The sequence below is a fragment of the Pongo pygmaeus genome, chromosome 6, assembly GCF_028885625.2.
Source record: "Pongo pygmaeus isolate AG05252 chromosome 6, NHGRI_mPonPyg2-v2.0_pri, whole genome shotgun sequence".
Taxonomy (NCBI): domain Eukaryota; kingdom Metazoa; phylum Chordata; class Mammalia; order Primates; family Hominidae; genus Pongo; species Pongo pygmaeus.
Genome location: NC_072379.2, coordinates 54888133 through 54905004, shown reverse-complemented (window position 1 = coordinate 54905004; position 16872 = coordinate 54888133). Strand labels below are relative to the sequence as shown.

General features: G+C 39.4%; 1 protein-coding gene across 2 annotated transcripts in view; it reads left to right on the top strand.

Annotated features, from left to right (window-relative positions):
• ITPRID1 (ITPR interacting domain containing 1) overlaps nucleotides 1-7263 on the top strand; it is a 104986-nt gene extending 97723 nt beyond the window's left edge. Inside the window, exons 13-14 of one of the 2 annotated variants that reach the window (XM_054494188.1) lie at nucleotides 74-239; nucleotides 6287-7263. In XM_054494188.1, coding sequence (XP_054350163.1) covers nucleotides 74-239; nucleotides 6287-6363 — 243 coding nt within the window. In that variant the 3' untranslated portion in view covers nucleotides 6364-7263. Of the gene's footprint in view, nucleotides 1-73; nucleotides 1357-6286 lie in introns of those variants that run through there. The other variant, XM_054494189.1, reaches the window with a different exon arrangement.
• Nucleotides 7264-16872: the final 9609 nt, after the last annotated feature.

Genomic DNA, 16872 nt, shown 5'->3' with positions numbered 1-16872 from the left:
CACAAGTTTGAGTAAGCTGTTTGGTGCCAATGTGATGTGCTGTTTACTCTTTTTCCTCTTGTTTTCCTTTTAGCAGCTGGAGGTTCTCACAGTAGAGCCACCTGAACACTATTCAAATCTGCGTCAATATAACTGGATAGAAGAAAGCAATGGCCAGACTTCATGTTCTAAAATCCACCCAGGCATGGCCCCAAGGACTGTCTTTCCTCCCAATGATGGCCAGCAAGCTCCCTGTTCAGGTGGGACCCAGTTGGCTGTCTTCACTCCACCCACCTTGGAGAACAGCACCAGGATGTCTCCTTCGTCATCAACTTGGGCAAAGTTAGGTCCAACCCCTTTGTCAAATTGTCCTGTTGGAGAAAAGGATACAGATGTCTTCCTCTAGATCAGAGCAGGTTTGTTAAACTTCATATAAAATGTAAAGGCCCAGAACAGATGTAGCAAGGAAATTTCAATTTTCCCCAAGGAGAAGGGTCTGCCAACCCATTGTCAGCTATATCTCTCATATTCTACCCTATGGTTAAACCCAAGAGGAGTTTAGAATTCTCTAATACTCATTCAATATAGAATAACTGAGCACCTAGTATGTGCCTGGCACAGAGTATGCAACAGTGACTAAATAGTATACGGTCTCTGCCCTGCTAGAACTTACAGTGTAGTGGGGGAGATAGAATTGCAAACAAAAAGTATCTGAGACAGACCTCAGTCAATATAGAAGTTTATTTTGCCAAGGTTAAGGATACACACCCAGAAGACAGGTCGGTGCCTTTCTCCAAAGATGATTTTGAGGCCTTCAGCATTTAGTGGGGAAAGAGTAGCTAATGGGGAAAGAGGAAGACATTTTTAAAAGGTGTGGGTACATAAGAGGCAAACAGTTGCATTCTTTTGAGTCTGATCAGCTTTTCTCTATGCGAGAGGGGGTAGAGGAACAGTCACTTATGCATTCATCTAGCTCAGTGGATCTGTACTTTTATGGAAGGTAAAATAAACATAGGGCAGAGGAAGCAATCAGATATGCATTTGTCTCAGGGGAGCAGAGGGATGGCTTTGAGTTCTGTTCTTTGTCCTGTACCTATTAAGAGAAGCTATCAATATACTTTGTCAGGATAAAATTCAACCGAACTGTTTTAGACTAAAGATTTTAGGGTCCACAGGGAATTTCCCAGTGGGCAAATTGTGAGGGAGGTATGTAGCTTTTAAAAAAATCTTTGTAGCTATCTCATTTAGAAATAAAATGGGAGGCAGATTGCCTGATGCAGCTCCTAACTTGACTTTTCCCTTTTACTTCATAATTTTGGGGTCCTGAGGTTTATTTTCCTTTCACAGAATATAAATAAACATGTACATACATTTATTATTAAAAACTCTGAAGGAAATAACAGGTTTTATGAAAGAGAATACAGAAGGGAGTCCGATTTAGATTAATGTTCAGACAGCCCTGGTTGAGGAAGTAACAACAGAAGAGGGAAGGAGGATCCAGGCCTCAGAGTTACCAGACTGTCCAGTCAGGCAGCCAGTGGGAGTACTGATGAAACACCTACTGTGTGCAGGCTACTATTCTAGTGCTGGAGACAGCCGTAAATAAGACAGATGGACTTTCTACTCAGAAAGAGTTGGATGAAGGGTAAGACAAAAAAAAAAAAAAAAAAACCAACAAGCAAATAATTACAATCCTGAAAAGAGCCTCAGAAGACAGTGTGATAATGTTGCAAAGGGAGATGTGGAGTGAAACTGTACTACATTCATCAGGGTGCTTATTGAAGGCCTTGCTAAAGGGGAGGCTATTTGGGTAAGACTTGAAAGGTGAGGAAGTGGAAGCCAAGTGCAATTTTGCAAAAGAACATTCAAAGCAGAAGGAATGGAAAGTTAACAGGCCCCCAGAAGTAGAGATAGCCAGTGCTGCTGAGTGTGGTGGCACATGGAGATGGAGAGAGGAGAAGGCTGAGAGGGGATCGGCCAGACTATAGGCCATGACCAAGTCTTTGCATCTGAATCCTTTTTCCAAGGGTAATGGAAAGCCACTGTGGGTTTTAAGCAGGGTTGTCATATAATCTGATTTACATTTTGAAGTCATGCTGGCTGCTTTATGGAGAAAACGCCCCTGGGGGTCTACAGTGAGGCAGACTGCCCAGCTAGGAGGCTGTTGCTGTCATCCCCAAGGTGAGAAGCAAATGTCGTCAAGTTGCTTCTATCCAGCCTTGGAGGCTTGTGAGGCTCCCACCCCAGTGGAAATGCAGGGAATGGCACACAAAGGCCAGAGGCACTGGGTCTCTAAGGAATGGGGAATAGATGCAGAATGGAATAGGAAAAACTGCTTGGAAAAGTAATGCCATGAGGGAAGTTTATAATTTGTATGAAAAGATGGTCAAAGGAGAGGTCGCTTCTTAGCAAGTAACCTCAGAAACTAATTCTATTGAAACCACCCACTACTCAAAACCATCTCACATCCTACTTGCACTCTTCCCCTTCCCTGCTTTTTGGAAAGCCTTTGACTCAGTGGGGCCTTCCTACCCTTGGGACCGCCACACTATTTTTCCCATGGACTTACATTCTCAGAGTGTGGACATCCCCATTCTGTCATGAATTCTCTTTTCTTTCTCCATTCCTCAGTCCTCAGTATACACACACACTCTCCAAGCAGCTATGACCCTGATTCCCAGCTCTCTCCAGTATCCCAGCCCAGCATTTTTTACTGTCCATAAGACATTTTGACCTGGAAGACTTGGCTGTATGTCTCACTCTTGGCTAAAGCTGACCTGGTCATTGCGCCAACTCAGTTCATCTTCCTGATCCTCTCCATCAGTGGCACAGCCTTTCTCCTTGCTGCAGGCTCAGTGCCACAGTGTGCATGGTCTCCTGCCCCTCTACCCTGCCCCCTCAGTCATTCAATGACCACACCAATTCTGAGTTTACTGCCACAAAATACCTCCCAGAAGTTTCCTCAGAACCAATTACCTGGTGACAGTGCAACATAGGTGCTTCCTAACTGCCTCCAGCCACCTCCTCTCCAAACTGCACTGGCCTCTGCCAGGTTGGGCTCCCTCAGCCACCATGTGGGTCATATTTCCTGGATCTACAGTGAATACCCAGAAAGTATTTTTAGAATATCCCAGAGAATGAGAGAGAAATCACAGGATCATACTTCCCAGAGCAGCCTTCCACCAGAAATAAAAGTCCAGGCCCTGGAGTTACTATGTGCCTCTCCTCGCCTCCCACTGCATCATCCCTTCTTGCCACATCCCCATCCTGGCTCCTATATCATGGCTCAGCTCCCAGCCAAATTGACTCCTGATGCATTGCATTTGTGCCTCCAAATCGTTTCCCTTGCTAAACTCCTAAGCTTTTTACTCTTTACCCAGGTTAGGCTTTTGACCTCTCCTTCTCCATGTAGACGCTGAGCTCTCCTGCAGTTTCTTCCTTGTTCCTTCCCTGTAACGCCTACGGAATGAAGAGGAACACCTGGCTCTAGGATGTCCCTCACCTGGCAGCCATCTGCTTTACCAGTCTCATTTCCTGCTCTGCCCTCAGATGAATCTCCAATTCTATTCCCCTAAACCACCTTGTGTGTTCCTGCTCCCTCTCCTTTGCTGAAACAAATGAAGCATCTCACCAGTAAGTCCTAGGGCAGACCCCATCTCCTGCACAGGCTTTCCTTGATGATCTGTGGCGGAAGTGATCCTTATTTTTTGAAACTCCTATATCACTTTGCTTTTTTGTTAAAACACTGAAAACCTCCTGTCTTGTGTTACCATTATCTGTGTAGGTCATATCTTCTCCAGTAAACTTAAAGCTACTTGAAGACTGTGTAGTACCTACTATGCTGTGTTTAAGAGAGACTATCTGGAGGAAAGTACAGACTCCTCTCTTTATCATGTGTGACCTCGGGCACTTGCTCTCTTTACCCTAGTTTATTCCTCTGTAAAATAGGGAGAAGAAAAACAACATAGAGCTGTTGGACAGAATAAATACCGTGAATCCCGTGCAGTGTTTAATCCAATGTCCATCAAGTAGTAAGTGCTTAATGCATGTTGGCTATTATTACAAGTGCACATACCAAGAACTCAATAAATGCTAACTGTAATTACTGTCTTCCTTCTGTTGAAAAGAACTGTTAGCAAAGTACTTTATGCACAAAGAATATTACCTACTGCTTGATGAATGAATGAGATGAGGATAAATTATCAGTCTCAGGAGACAATGAAGAGAATGAACTGACTACGGTAGAAGCATGGTTATAGGCTGTAGAAGGAACTGAGTTTAGATTGTAAAAAGGGACTTATTTGTGGAGGGTTTTGACAGTCAGAAAGATGACTTCATGTGTGATGGAGGAGAGAAAAGACCATTTATTATTTTCTGATGAAAAGTAGCTAATGGAATCCCCAAAGGTCTCCAAACATTTAATGGTTTACTCTCCTAATTCTCCAAAAAAGAGCATAGAAGGGAAACCAAAATGTAGAGAGGCTGCTGTATCCCACCCAGGACCTTTGCTGTCTTCAGTGCATGATGAACAGTGTTTGCTGATGCTGCCTTCAAATACCACCCCCGATTCTCAGGCCTTTAGGCTCAGACTTATACCACTGGCTTTCCTGGTTTGTGTAATAAATGTGTGTGTATACACACACACTATATATATATTATATATATACACACATATAAATATGTGTGTGTATATATATCTATGTGCAGGCACATACATGCACACACACTCAAAAAACCTACTGGTTCCGTTTCCCTGGAAAACTCTGACTAATACAGTAAGGAAGAGCTAAGATATGGTGAGACTGTCCTACAAAAATACATACTGAGTCCTGCAGTTTATTATTTATAAGAAGCAACTGAGCTCTGGGGTTAAATTCAGGATTTGGGGCTTAAATCCAACTCCACTACTTATTATTTGTCTTGGACAAACTATGTAACCTCCCTAAGCCTCAGTGTCATCATCTGTAATTTAACGGAGTTAATGCATACAGAGCCCTTTACAGCAAGACTGGAACATGGTTAGTGCTTAGCAAATGGTAGTACTATGATGGTTAGGATGGTGATGATAGTAACAAGAGTAGTAACAATTTATTGAGTGTCTACCTACAGGCAAGGGACAGGGCTAAGTGCCTTATTTGCATTATCACTTATCTTCACAACAATCCTGAAAAGTGGGAATCTACACACACATACACTCACACACACATACACGCACACTGGTTCAAAAAGACTGTAAGTTGTCTAAGCTCTGGCAACCATTAAGGGATTGAGTTGACTCTCTGATTTCCTGATTTGTTAAATTAATGGTTTGTCATGGCTCTGCCAAGCTTTGGGGATTATGTGGTGCCTAACGCTAGGCCCAAGTCAACCAGAGGAGTCCTGCTTCTGTCTGCATTATATATTGAACATTAGCAGAAATTTATTTTTTAAAAAAACAAAGATGTCATTGCTATAGAAAAATTTGAAAAACATTGCACTGTGCTAATTGCATCTGACACTTGTAGTCAGGTATCAGTTCTGAGTCGCTTTCACGCAAGGAGATGAGTTCCACCACATAGGAATCCTTTTAAACCACCATCCTAGCAACTCTTAGCTTAATACCACTTGCCCACTGCCAAGAATAATGGCAAGAGCCCTTTTGCAGTTCCTGAATGATTATCTGTGTAATCTTACTATTCCATTATCAAGTCCCAAGATCCTGTATTCCTTTTTTTTTTTTTTGGTTTTATGCATTGATCATATTCAACATGACTATAGTCAGGAAAATCCAGATCACATATTTGAAAATAAATGGTATAATTGTACTAAATATTTGCAGAAAGTTAGCATAGCAAACCTTTTAATTATGAGACCAAACTCAAGTTTAGAGTCATCTCATTTAAATGAAAATGAAAAAGAAGAAAAAGTAAAATCAGAGTACATGATTATTTTCAAATTTAGAAATCAGCCAAGGAAAAATGTGGCCTCTTCTACATTAAAGCACAGGGTCCTACCCTGTATTAATTTCATTCCATCCAGATTCCATTTTAGTATTCAAAGCCAAAAGCTTTGAATAGGTAAGATCAATTTGAGAAACAATACTTGGAAACTCAAGTCACATCTTTTCCTTGATTTCGTTATGCATGAATGAAGACCCAAGTTGCATCATGGAGACAAAAACATGAAACCTTGAGGGTTGCTCTGAACCACAGTGTATGCATAGGCCATGTAGATTTTGTAAGGATATTCGTTTTTTAGCCCACAGAGAAACACTCGCCATAAAAATGTTGCATTAGGTTTTGTTTATTTAAAAGATATTCTCTTATAGGTGAATTATTGTCTGCAGAGCTGGATCCCTTTTTTTTTCTTCAAAAGCAAATAATTCTGCTAAAGATGAAAAAATAAAATCAAAAGACTTTCTGAAGACACAAGACTCTGGTCTGTTGTAATTGTTTTTTCTTTGTTGAGAAAACAATCAGTTTCCAGAGTGTAACACATGTCGAACAAAATAGAACATTTGTAAAGAGGTTAGAGTATCAAAGTGGTGCCCCTTGGAGAAGAAAAAGTTTTAGAGTGTTTTCATGTGGAATGGTGGGTTGCATATGTAATTTCAAATTGTAATTTAAAACAACAAATTGTTCATGATGTGCAAGAATTGTAGGTTATTAAAAGCCTTGTTAAATTGTTTTTCTTGAAAATTGAGAGAACAGGAACAGAAGCCAAAATATGGATGGCACCCTTCTCTAACCCAAACTCAGCCTCTAATTGCCTAATCTTAAAACATTGGTAGATCAGAGATTGGTATGGGATGCTTCTTCTCAGAATCTGTCCCCAATTAAGTAAAGAAAGAACCGTTCACATCAAGAATGATTTCAGATCATAAGAATCAAATTGAAGATTTTTCCTTTTTGAGTACTTTAAGAACTCAGTGCCATCCAATGCTGCTAATCCCCTCCAAAACTCAGAGCCAAACCTTATCTTATTCATTCATCAGGAAAATGAAAGAAAACATTTCCTAAATGTACCAATGCTTTCTTCATTCCCATGATCATCTAGTAATTGCTTATTTGCTCACGGCAATCTACCAGAGTCACAAGGTATCTACATTTTTCTTTTTAAAAACTGAATGTATTTGGGGATATTTTATAACTGTGTAGTTGATATGATTTAAGAAATAATGTTTCCAGTATTCTCTATCCCCGAAACCAAGTGTTTATGTATATATATATTTTAAAGTCACTTGTTTCTACTTTGGATCATTTATATTCTTCTATGGACATGGATAGGCATTTGTCAAATGCATTGCTTTGTTAGCAACTCCTATGAATAAAATAAATAATTTACTTATATTTTGTGTTACACGCTGTGCTGAAAGCTGTTGAACCTTGTGAACTTCGCATTGTTTTGAGGAGTACATTGACACTGATACATTGGAAGGAGAGATTTCCTGCCTGGGGCAGCAGCAGCACTCTGATTCCTGCCCAGCCTCACTCTTTCCCTGTCTGTTCCACACAGCCCCAAACTCCACCAACCTCTCTGCTTCTTCTTCTGCCCCCAGTGGAGGCTTCAGGGCCAGATAGTGCAAGGGGTATACTAGGCTATTTGTTCATCACTTGGTCGCTATATGTGTAGACTTCTGTATTTTGTTTCAGAAAACAATTCCTTACTCTCCATTTAATCTGAATAAATGTAGAGACATACATTTGCTTTCTCTGAAAACTCCTTATTAAAATAGGGGTGCTCCTTGAAACTTCAGTCTCTTTCTTGTAGTTTGATGGTCTGCTTCTGAAAAGCACTATATTGCAGGAAAATTTTGTGTGGCCTTCTGCAAAACACTCAAATCATGTAGAGCTATAGCAGAAACTTCCAACTCTATTTTATTCACCTTTTTAGCTTTCATAACATCTGATAATAACAGTACCTAGCTGATATGATTTGGCTGTGTCCCCACCCAAATCTCACCTTGAATTGTAGTTCCCATAACCCCCATGTGTCATGGAGGGAACCGGTGGGAGGTAATTTAATCATGGGTGCGGTTGTCCTCATGTTGTTCTCATGATAGTGAGTTCTCATGAAATCTCACGATGGTTTTATAAAGCGCATTTCCCCCTTTTGTTTGGCACCTCTCCTTGCTGCTGCCATGTGAAGAAGGACATGTTTGCTTCGCCTTCCACCATGATTGTAAGTTTCCTGAGGCCTCTCTGGTCTTGCTGAACTGTGAGTCAATTAAACCTCTTTCCTTTATAAATTACCCAGTCTTGGCTATGTCTTTATTAGCAGCCTGAGAACGGACTAATACAGTAGCCCACTGTCACTTTTCTATAAATGCTTATTAAAATAAATTTCTAAAAACTGCTTTTCTGTCTATAAAACAATGTTTGGAGATTTCCTTTATTTATGATCAAAGGGAAATATCTAAACATATATCTATGTAAAGCTATGGTCTACTATAACATTCCCTTTATAAAGACACATAATAGAAATTTCTTTTAAATCACTACCAAGGAAGGTTAGATTGTTCTGGAGCAACTGATTTATTTATTCTGAAAATTGATTGTGTTCCTCTCCCATTTTTTTTCTGTTTATTTTTCTGTTTTGGTTTGATTAAGGAAATCCAAGACTGTTTTGCAGCCCACCTCTGGCTACTGTACATAAAAGGAGCACAAAATTTTTTGAAGAATTATTATTTCTGACTTTATCTTATTTGTCAGCCCTTATTTTTCCATTCTTCTGATATCTTTATCTTTTTCCATCATGGTGTTTTTTTATGTTCCTTTCTGTAAACCACTTCAAATCTCTTTGACAGGACATTATACATGCCAATTAATACCACATACCTATTCATTTAAATATGAAAATACATATCTAGAGAAAACTAATCAGCAGTATTACCATTAGAAAGTCAATCATGCAATATATAGTATCTATAATATACACATATATGTATGTGTATATATATGTGTACATACATATATATACACACACACATATATGACTATATATAGTGTTCCAATTACAAATAAAACACTTAGAAATAATGTTGGTGATAAAAAGAAATGTGATGAAGTTCCTGGCTGCAAGGGAATCGGATTTGTTGAACAGGGTAGAGATAAGCTCAAGAAAAGGTAATATCAATAAAAGCCACAAATAGAAATTACAAATTCAGTACCACAAGAGAGGTATGATTGTCAAATAAGTCTATATCAGTCAGTTTTCCACATTCAGAATCTTGTTGATGAATACGATAGCCTGCTGCCTATTTTGAGCATCCAATAAGCCACTGTAGTTTATATATATAAAACAATGTCAATTAGAAAGTGTGTTTCTACCTAGGATGCATGATATCATTGTATCTAGGATATAATAAAGAAAATGTTAAGACATTGCAAAGCTATTGACTGCTACCTTCTGTGCTTGATTCACCTGAGAATCATTGACCCCATAGGGAAAGATAGTCTTTGAAAGAAAACTTACATAATTGGGAATATTGGGCCGGGCACGGTGGCTCACACCTGTAATCCCAGCACTTTGGGAGCCCGAGGTGGGTGGATCACCTGAGGTCAGGAGTTCGAGACCAGCCTGGGCAACATGGTGGATCCCCATCTCTACTAATAATACAAAAATTAGCCAGGCATGGTGGCACATGCCTTTAACCCCAGCTACTTGGGAGGCTGAGGTAGGAGAATCGCTTGAACCCATGAGGTGGAGGTTGCAGTGAGCCGAGATCCCACCATTGCGCTCCAGCCTGGGGCAACAAGAGTGAAACTCCGTCTCAAAAAATAATTATAATAATATTGGGAATATTGTTGTTTCTGTTAATTCTTCTAAGTAAAAGTCAGTACTCCCATCACACTTGCCATCTTTCTTCATTACTTCATTATCTCCCTCTGCCTACTCCCTTCAGTTCACATTCCCCAAGTCTCTCTCCTTGAATCTCTTCTTTTTCCATTTTTCCTGAGCAATCGCATTTGCACCTTTGATTTTCCAAGTGCAGATGGCTCACATATGCATATATCTAACTCAGACCTCTGCTCTCCATTTCAAATGGTTATGGTTATTGGAGTCATCATTTCCTTCTCTAAACCAGCTCTGTGTGACCTATGCTACCTGTATCAGGTAATACTGTCATCACTTTTACTTTTGTAGGGTGCCAATCCTTCCAGAACCGTAGAGCTGGAAAAGTGATATTGTTCAAGGGCACCCAGACATTGCCTCTGTTTATTTACCCTGGAAGGGAATATGGTCCTGCTGGTACTAATTTTAAGTAACGACCAGAAGAACCCAATATCCACTAAAATGTCCTTAAATGAACATACAGAGATTTTAGTAAAGATTATTCTAAAGTGATGGGGTTACTCCTGAGTAGAAAAAAAGTGAAATGAAGCAAAAATCTGGCTGATTCTCAGATCTGGAAGACTCTACTCTCCACAGACAGAATCATCTCAAACTGTGTGTCCCACCAAGAATCTCAGTGCCTGGAAAAAAATCCCAGTTGGCTGTATTTGTTCCCACCTGTGTGGGCACTGCACTTTCAATAAGATTTTGGAACCTGGTCCAGTTAGGAACTCATAGTGTTTTTGTGTCTGAGTGTGCGTATGTCTGTGTTGTGTAGATGTATGTGACTCTGTGTGACTTTGTGCATGTATGTGTGCTGGATTTTGTCCTGTAAATGTGTAAATAATCTAAAATGCTAGTTGCCTTATCCAGAATTCCAAGAATTATCTTTGAATCCTTCCACAGTTGGTAAGAAAATTATATAAAACCCTCAATTCACTTCCCAGTCCTACTTCTACTGCCTTGATTCTGCCCTTTTTATCCCACAGCTAGATGATTTCCAAATTCCTCTAGGTGATTTCTTTTCTCTAATATTTATCCCTCTGATCCATATTTATACCAAAACAACCACAAATCTGGTTGTGCTGTTCTCTAATTTAAAAGTCTTCAATGAGTTCTTACTGCATGCAGGATGTAGTCTTAACTCTTCCTTGTCCTACAAAGCCCCATGATCCCACCCCTATCTGGCTTTATCCCATCCAAATTCCTCTTCAAACCCTGTATGCCACTTATAACTCCCAGTGTTGGACACTGCTGTGCCTTCTCGGTCCTCTATCCAGCTATTACCTGTCTGTGAATCCTCTTCATACTCTCTGATTCTCATGGGCTCCTTTTCCTGGCTCTGGCTAGAAAACTGTGGCTTTGGATTCCCTGCATTGTCATGAACTTCCTACAGTTGGCTCTACCTCAGGGAAAAGTGGGCAAGACAAGAGAGTCTGCAGAGCCTCTATGCTGTAGCTGCTATCCCCAATTCCACCACCACTGCTGCTGCTCTTGCCACCGCGTTTTAATGCCATTCGTTACTGGTACATGTCGGGAGTAGGACTGTGATAGGCAAAAGATTTCTGCTTTCCAGGGGCTTCTTTCCCAGTCCTCTGGCCCAAGAGAGAGAGTTTGTCTTGCAGCTTTTTCTATTAACACCTTTTGCACAGTTTCAAGATTCAGACTGCTCTTGAATTTATGCCAGAAAACATTGGAGGAAATAAAAAAGCAGGAACTTTTTTCCATAGCTGTTTTTCTTTGAGTTTTTTAATTCTCTCCTCCAGTTGACCTGCTATTATTTACTTTTCAGAGTTCTCAGCTTCATGTATTCTGTTCAGGACTTTTAATTGTGCTTAGTGGAAAACATAGCATGTATTTATGCCATCTTAACCAGAAATGAAATTTGCCAACCTAATAGTATTTAATATTCTCTTATTATAGTAAAAATTGCTGACACTTGCTTGCCATGTGCTAATACTGTGCTAAGTTCTTTATATGCATAATTTACATACCATATTTGGGAAATTTTCAACCATTATTTCTTCAAATATATTTCTGCATGTATTTCTTTCTCTTCTTTTTCCAGGATTACAGTAGCTCAAATAGAATAACTTCTGATATTGCCCCACAGTTCTTTGAGTCTCTGTTCATTTTCTTATCAAACTTTTTTTAGAATAACAAATATTTCTGGTATACAGGATCATCCCCATTTTAAAGATGAGGAAACAGAAGCTTACAGAGATTAAGTGATTTGCTCAGTGTCACACAACTAGAAAACCAGGTATGATCCCAGGTTGGTCTAACTCCAGAACCAAACTCTGAACCACTGTCCAGTATAACCATGGCCAGCTCTGTCATGCAGCCCAAGTTAGGCCACAGCCACAGACTGTGAGGAGGTGAGGAGTAGGCAGCAGTCTTCTCTGAAACCCATGTTTTTCTAGCTTTCAGCATTTATTAGGTCAAGTTGAAAGATGTACTTACGCACAGTGCCAGTTGAGATTTAATATTGCTTTGTGTTAGTTATTGGGCAGGTGTTTGTTTAAAGGAAGTGGAAACAGGTGTGTGGGCCCTGATTCAATTACATGATAGAGGGGGACACACTGATCCACGGCCATTTTCAAGGAGAGATGATGATTGTGCTAATTAATCATTTGTCTGTCAGAACAAAATAGAACGTAATAGAAAATGATGTTCCAGTTGCCATAAGAATGGGACACAGACTCACATGTCTGGCTCTCCCAACAACCAGATGCAACTGTTTATGATGACAACAATTAAGACGCAGTACCTGAATCCTCCTGGATTATCACGTCTGAGATGGCTTGAAGGAAAGGTACTTTATAAACTTTTGCCAACAGCACAGGACCTCATCCAACAGGAATAGCCTCTCAAAACAACCTTTCCCTTCAAAGAGATTAATTGAGTCTTTTCAGATCATGAGGATATCCCTGACAAATGACTGGAAGGGACATTTTCCATTCTATGTCTTGGGAAACTCAATTTACCTCACCTGATCAAGACATCCATGCTCATAATGTAGTATCATAATAATATTTAACTCATTCTTTCCTTTATCCACTTGCCACTCAACAGCCAGAGTGGCCTTTTATAAACATAAATCAGGTACATTAGCCACCTACTTAAGAATCTCCAACGGCTCTTCAGTACATTTAAAATGGAATCTCCACTCCTTACCAAGATCTGCAAAGTGCTACATGACCTGACCTTGCATAGCTCTCTGACCTAATTTCATACCATTTCCTTCCTCCTTCCTCTCTCACTATTTTGCAACATCATGACTTCATGGGTCTTCTTGCTATTTTCTGAATGCATTAAAGCTCATTCTCATGCCAGGGGCTTTTCCCTCTTTGCATTCACTTTTCTACTTTTCCCAGATATTCACATTGCTGGTATCTTCTCATTCAGATCTCTGTTCAAATGTCACCTCTTCAAAAATACTTCATTGACAATTATATCCAAAACGAGGCTCTTCCTACACACATCTCTGCACAGTCTGTATCCATTGACCCTATTTTGTTTCTTTCATAGCATGTATTATTTGTATTTTTATTTATTAGCTGTCTCTCCTACTGAAATGTAAGCCTTATGGAAGAGAAACTTGTCTCTCTTCTTTCCACATTTTATCCCCAGGCCTAAAGCACTTCCTGGTACATAGTAAGTTCACAAAAGATTTCATGAGATAATTAATATTAATCAATCAATATATTAACACTAATAAGCAATCTCTATGCACAAACAAGGCAGTTTAATCCAACAAGGAATTTTTAGTTTGGGGAGGAAAACTATGTCCTCTTCTGCTAGTACTTCCTGTACTTTGCCAAAATTAGTTTGATCTCTCCTGTTGCAAACTGGACTTCTGGGCATCCAGTCATACTTCTTCTACCCTTTTGGCGAATAGCTCAGATAGGGGCAAGTTCTCAGGGGAAGGCCCTCAGGGAAACTTCTGAAAGGAACAAACTCCCACTCAGGAAGCTCTTTCCTTTGATGTATATAGATAATATATACTTTGAATTCCAGGGGTTTGAACCTTAGGAAAAGTTGATGTTGATTAATAGTTTACCTCTGTGCAGGGCTCAGGCAAATTGGAGCAGGCCCAGATAAGATTCCTTCCCTGCCACCTGCACTATTGTTTCTGGTAGAAAAACCTAAAGATTAGGGAGAAACCACTTTAGCTGGGTGCCCCGTTTTTGTTGTTAGAAACTTCTTTGTCCTAAGACCAGGGAGCTGCTTTATAAATTCACATCAGGGTCATCTGATGCTTCAGTGGAAAGTACACTTGCTTGACGTGCTATTGGTTAGAGCCAAGAGATTTAACAACTCTGTAAAGTTGGATGTTAGCTTGTAGAAACCTGATAAAATACAAATGACTTTTCATCTAATCACAAATGCAAATAGTATTAACCCAATGAAAAAAACTGAAAAAGTTAAGGTATACTTTATTGGCCTATGAGAAATTAACTGGTCTTTTGTAAAGTAGCAATTTTACCAAACATTTGTCTTTCACTCAACATATAAGCAAACCTTTCTCATACCGTCCTTTAAATTAGATTTATTATCTTGCTAGTTCCCTCATTAATGAGTTTAGTAACATTTGGACAATTATTATGTATTTAAATGAAGTTATTTTCTAAAATCATTTTGAAAATTATACATTTTACACAATTAACTTAAAACTGTAATTTGTATGAATAGGTTTGATTATACTACAAGGAAAATAAATTTGGCATGTAAATCTGCTTGGTTTCTTAGGAAGGAAATTAGTTGCTTTTTAAAGTCAGGTTATTGAGGTATAAGTCACATACAGTAAATTCATCCTTTATGGTGTAGAGTTCTATGAATTTTGACAAATACATTTAGTCATATACCATCACCACAAAGCAAGATATAGAATATTTCTATCACCCCAAATGTCCCCTTATGCCCATTTTTGTTGTCAATACTCAGTTTTAAATCCAGCCCCCCATTTTTTTTTGTCCTGTATATTTTGAATACAAGTTCTTTACCAGATACGTTGTTTACCAAATATTTTCTCCAAGCATATAGACTGTCATTTAACAGTGTCTTTCATAGAGAAACTGTCATGACAAAAGTCCAGCAGTGGGTTGTAAGGGGCTCTAGGCATAAGAGCTAGGGTTGGAGTAGGTGCTGTTCATTGAAACAACAGAAAAGGAAAGACCCCTGTTCTATTAGGGATAGGAGACATGAAGTCGGGAAGAGCATCTGGGCTAAGCATTAGGGACATGGATACTGGGCAGGGGTCTCAGGTGGAAGCTAGTTACAGGAGTAAGCTGAGGTAACAGAAGATGCGGGCACAAGGGTGGTCATACTAGAAGCAGATGGTGACTGATGTCTGGCTGACCTACTGGCCTATAGCTTTTGGAATACCCCTTTCTTGTGACTGACTAGGTTCAGGCCCAGAATCTGGGGTGACAGTGGATCCTTGGAAAGGAGTCTTTAACCCCAGCTTAAAAAAATTAGGAGGACTCCGCCCTGTGGAATTCCACAGACTATCAAAGGTAGAGTCATTATCCTGTGTGACTGTGCATTTCAAGGAACTTCTCCTAAACTTGCTTTGATAATTATACGTTGCTTTGCTAATTTGGATGAAGAACAACATAGTCAGAATGTAGTTTAAATATAGTGAAACCATATTTACTGGTTTATTCACTAAATAGCTATTGACGCATATGCTATGCTGGGCACCGTTGTAGGGGTCGGGTCACAACAGGCAAAACAAGAGAGAGAGGCCTTGCTTTCGTACGGTTCACGTTCTAGTGATGGAGGGCAGAGTATGACTAGACAAGTAAACAAATATGAAAAAAAAAGAAATTTCAAATAATGGTGAAGTACTTTTATATAATCAATAGACAATAGGATCACGATGGCAGGGGTCATATTGTACTGGCTCATCGAGGTAGGATGGCTCTATCATTGGGGCTGTAAGCTGAAACATGACAGAGGCAGGTCTCAATCAATAGAGGTTTGTTTAGCTGAGGTGGAGGATGAATCTGGGAAAAAAATATTCAAGCCACAGGAGGATCTGTGACCAGTACTTTTTCCAAAGTGGATTTGGGGAACTTCAGTATTCAAAGGGCAAGCAGGAGGGGAAAATAAAAAGAGAGGGAGGATAGGCAATGAGGAAGACGGTTACTTTCTTGTGAGGCTCTGATTAGCCTCAGTAAATCTGCATTTTTACATGTGAAAAGAGGGACTAGAGAAAAACTGGACTATGTATTATCCCTGCTCAGTAAATCTACATTTTACATGAGATAAACATGTGAAAAGAGGGAATAGAGGAAATTAGGCTTTTGTGTGACTTTATTATAAGTCCAAAAAGATACTAACAAGTATTGGTGAGGGTGTAGCAAAATTGGAACCCTCTTACATTGCTAGTGGGAAAGTAAAGTTGTTATAGCCATTTTAGAAAATAATTTGTCAGTTGCTCAAAATGCTAAGCATAGAGTTGCCATTTGACCCAGCAATTCCACTTCTGTCTACCCAAGAAAATAAACATGTATGTTCACACAAAGACATGTACATGAATGTTCACAGAAGCGATATTCATAATAATCAAAGAGTAGAAATAACATCACAAATTTTCATCAACTGATGAATGGATAAACAAGATGCAGTCTATCCACGCAAAGGAGTATTCTTCAGCAGTAAAAAAAAAATGAAATACTGATATCTACTACAACAATGTGGATACACCTCATGAACATACTGAGTAAATGAAACCAGCCACAAAAAATCGTGTATTATATGATCCCATTTATGTAAAATGTTCAGAATAGAGACAGAAAGTGGCTTAGCGGTTGTCTAGGGCTGGAGAATGGGAAGGGAGAATGGGAGTGACTGTGACTGGATAGGAGGTTTCTTTGGGGGATGATGAAAATATTATGAATTAGATTATTGTGATGGTTGCACAATTCTGTAACTATACTAAAAACCAGTACATTGTTCCCTTTAATTGTATTGTTTATATCTCAATGAACTATTTAAAAAAAATGAGACCAACATGCAAATACCTGAGAGGCAAGGAGTTTCCAGAGAGGGAACTGCAAGTCTGAGCACCTG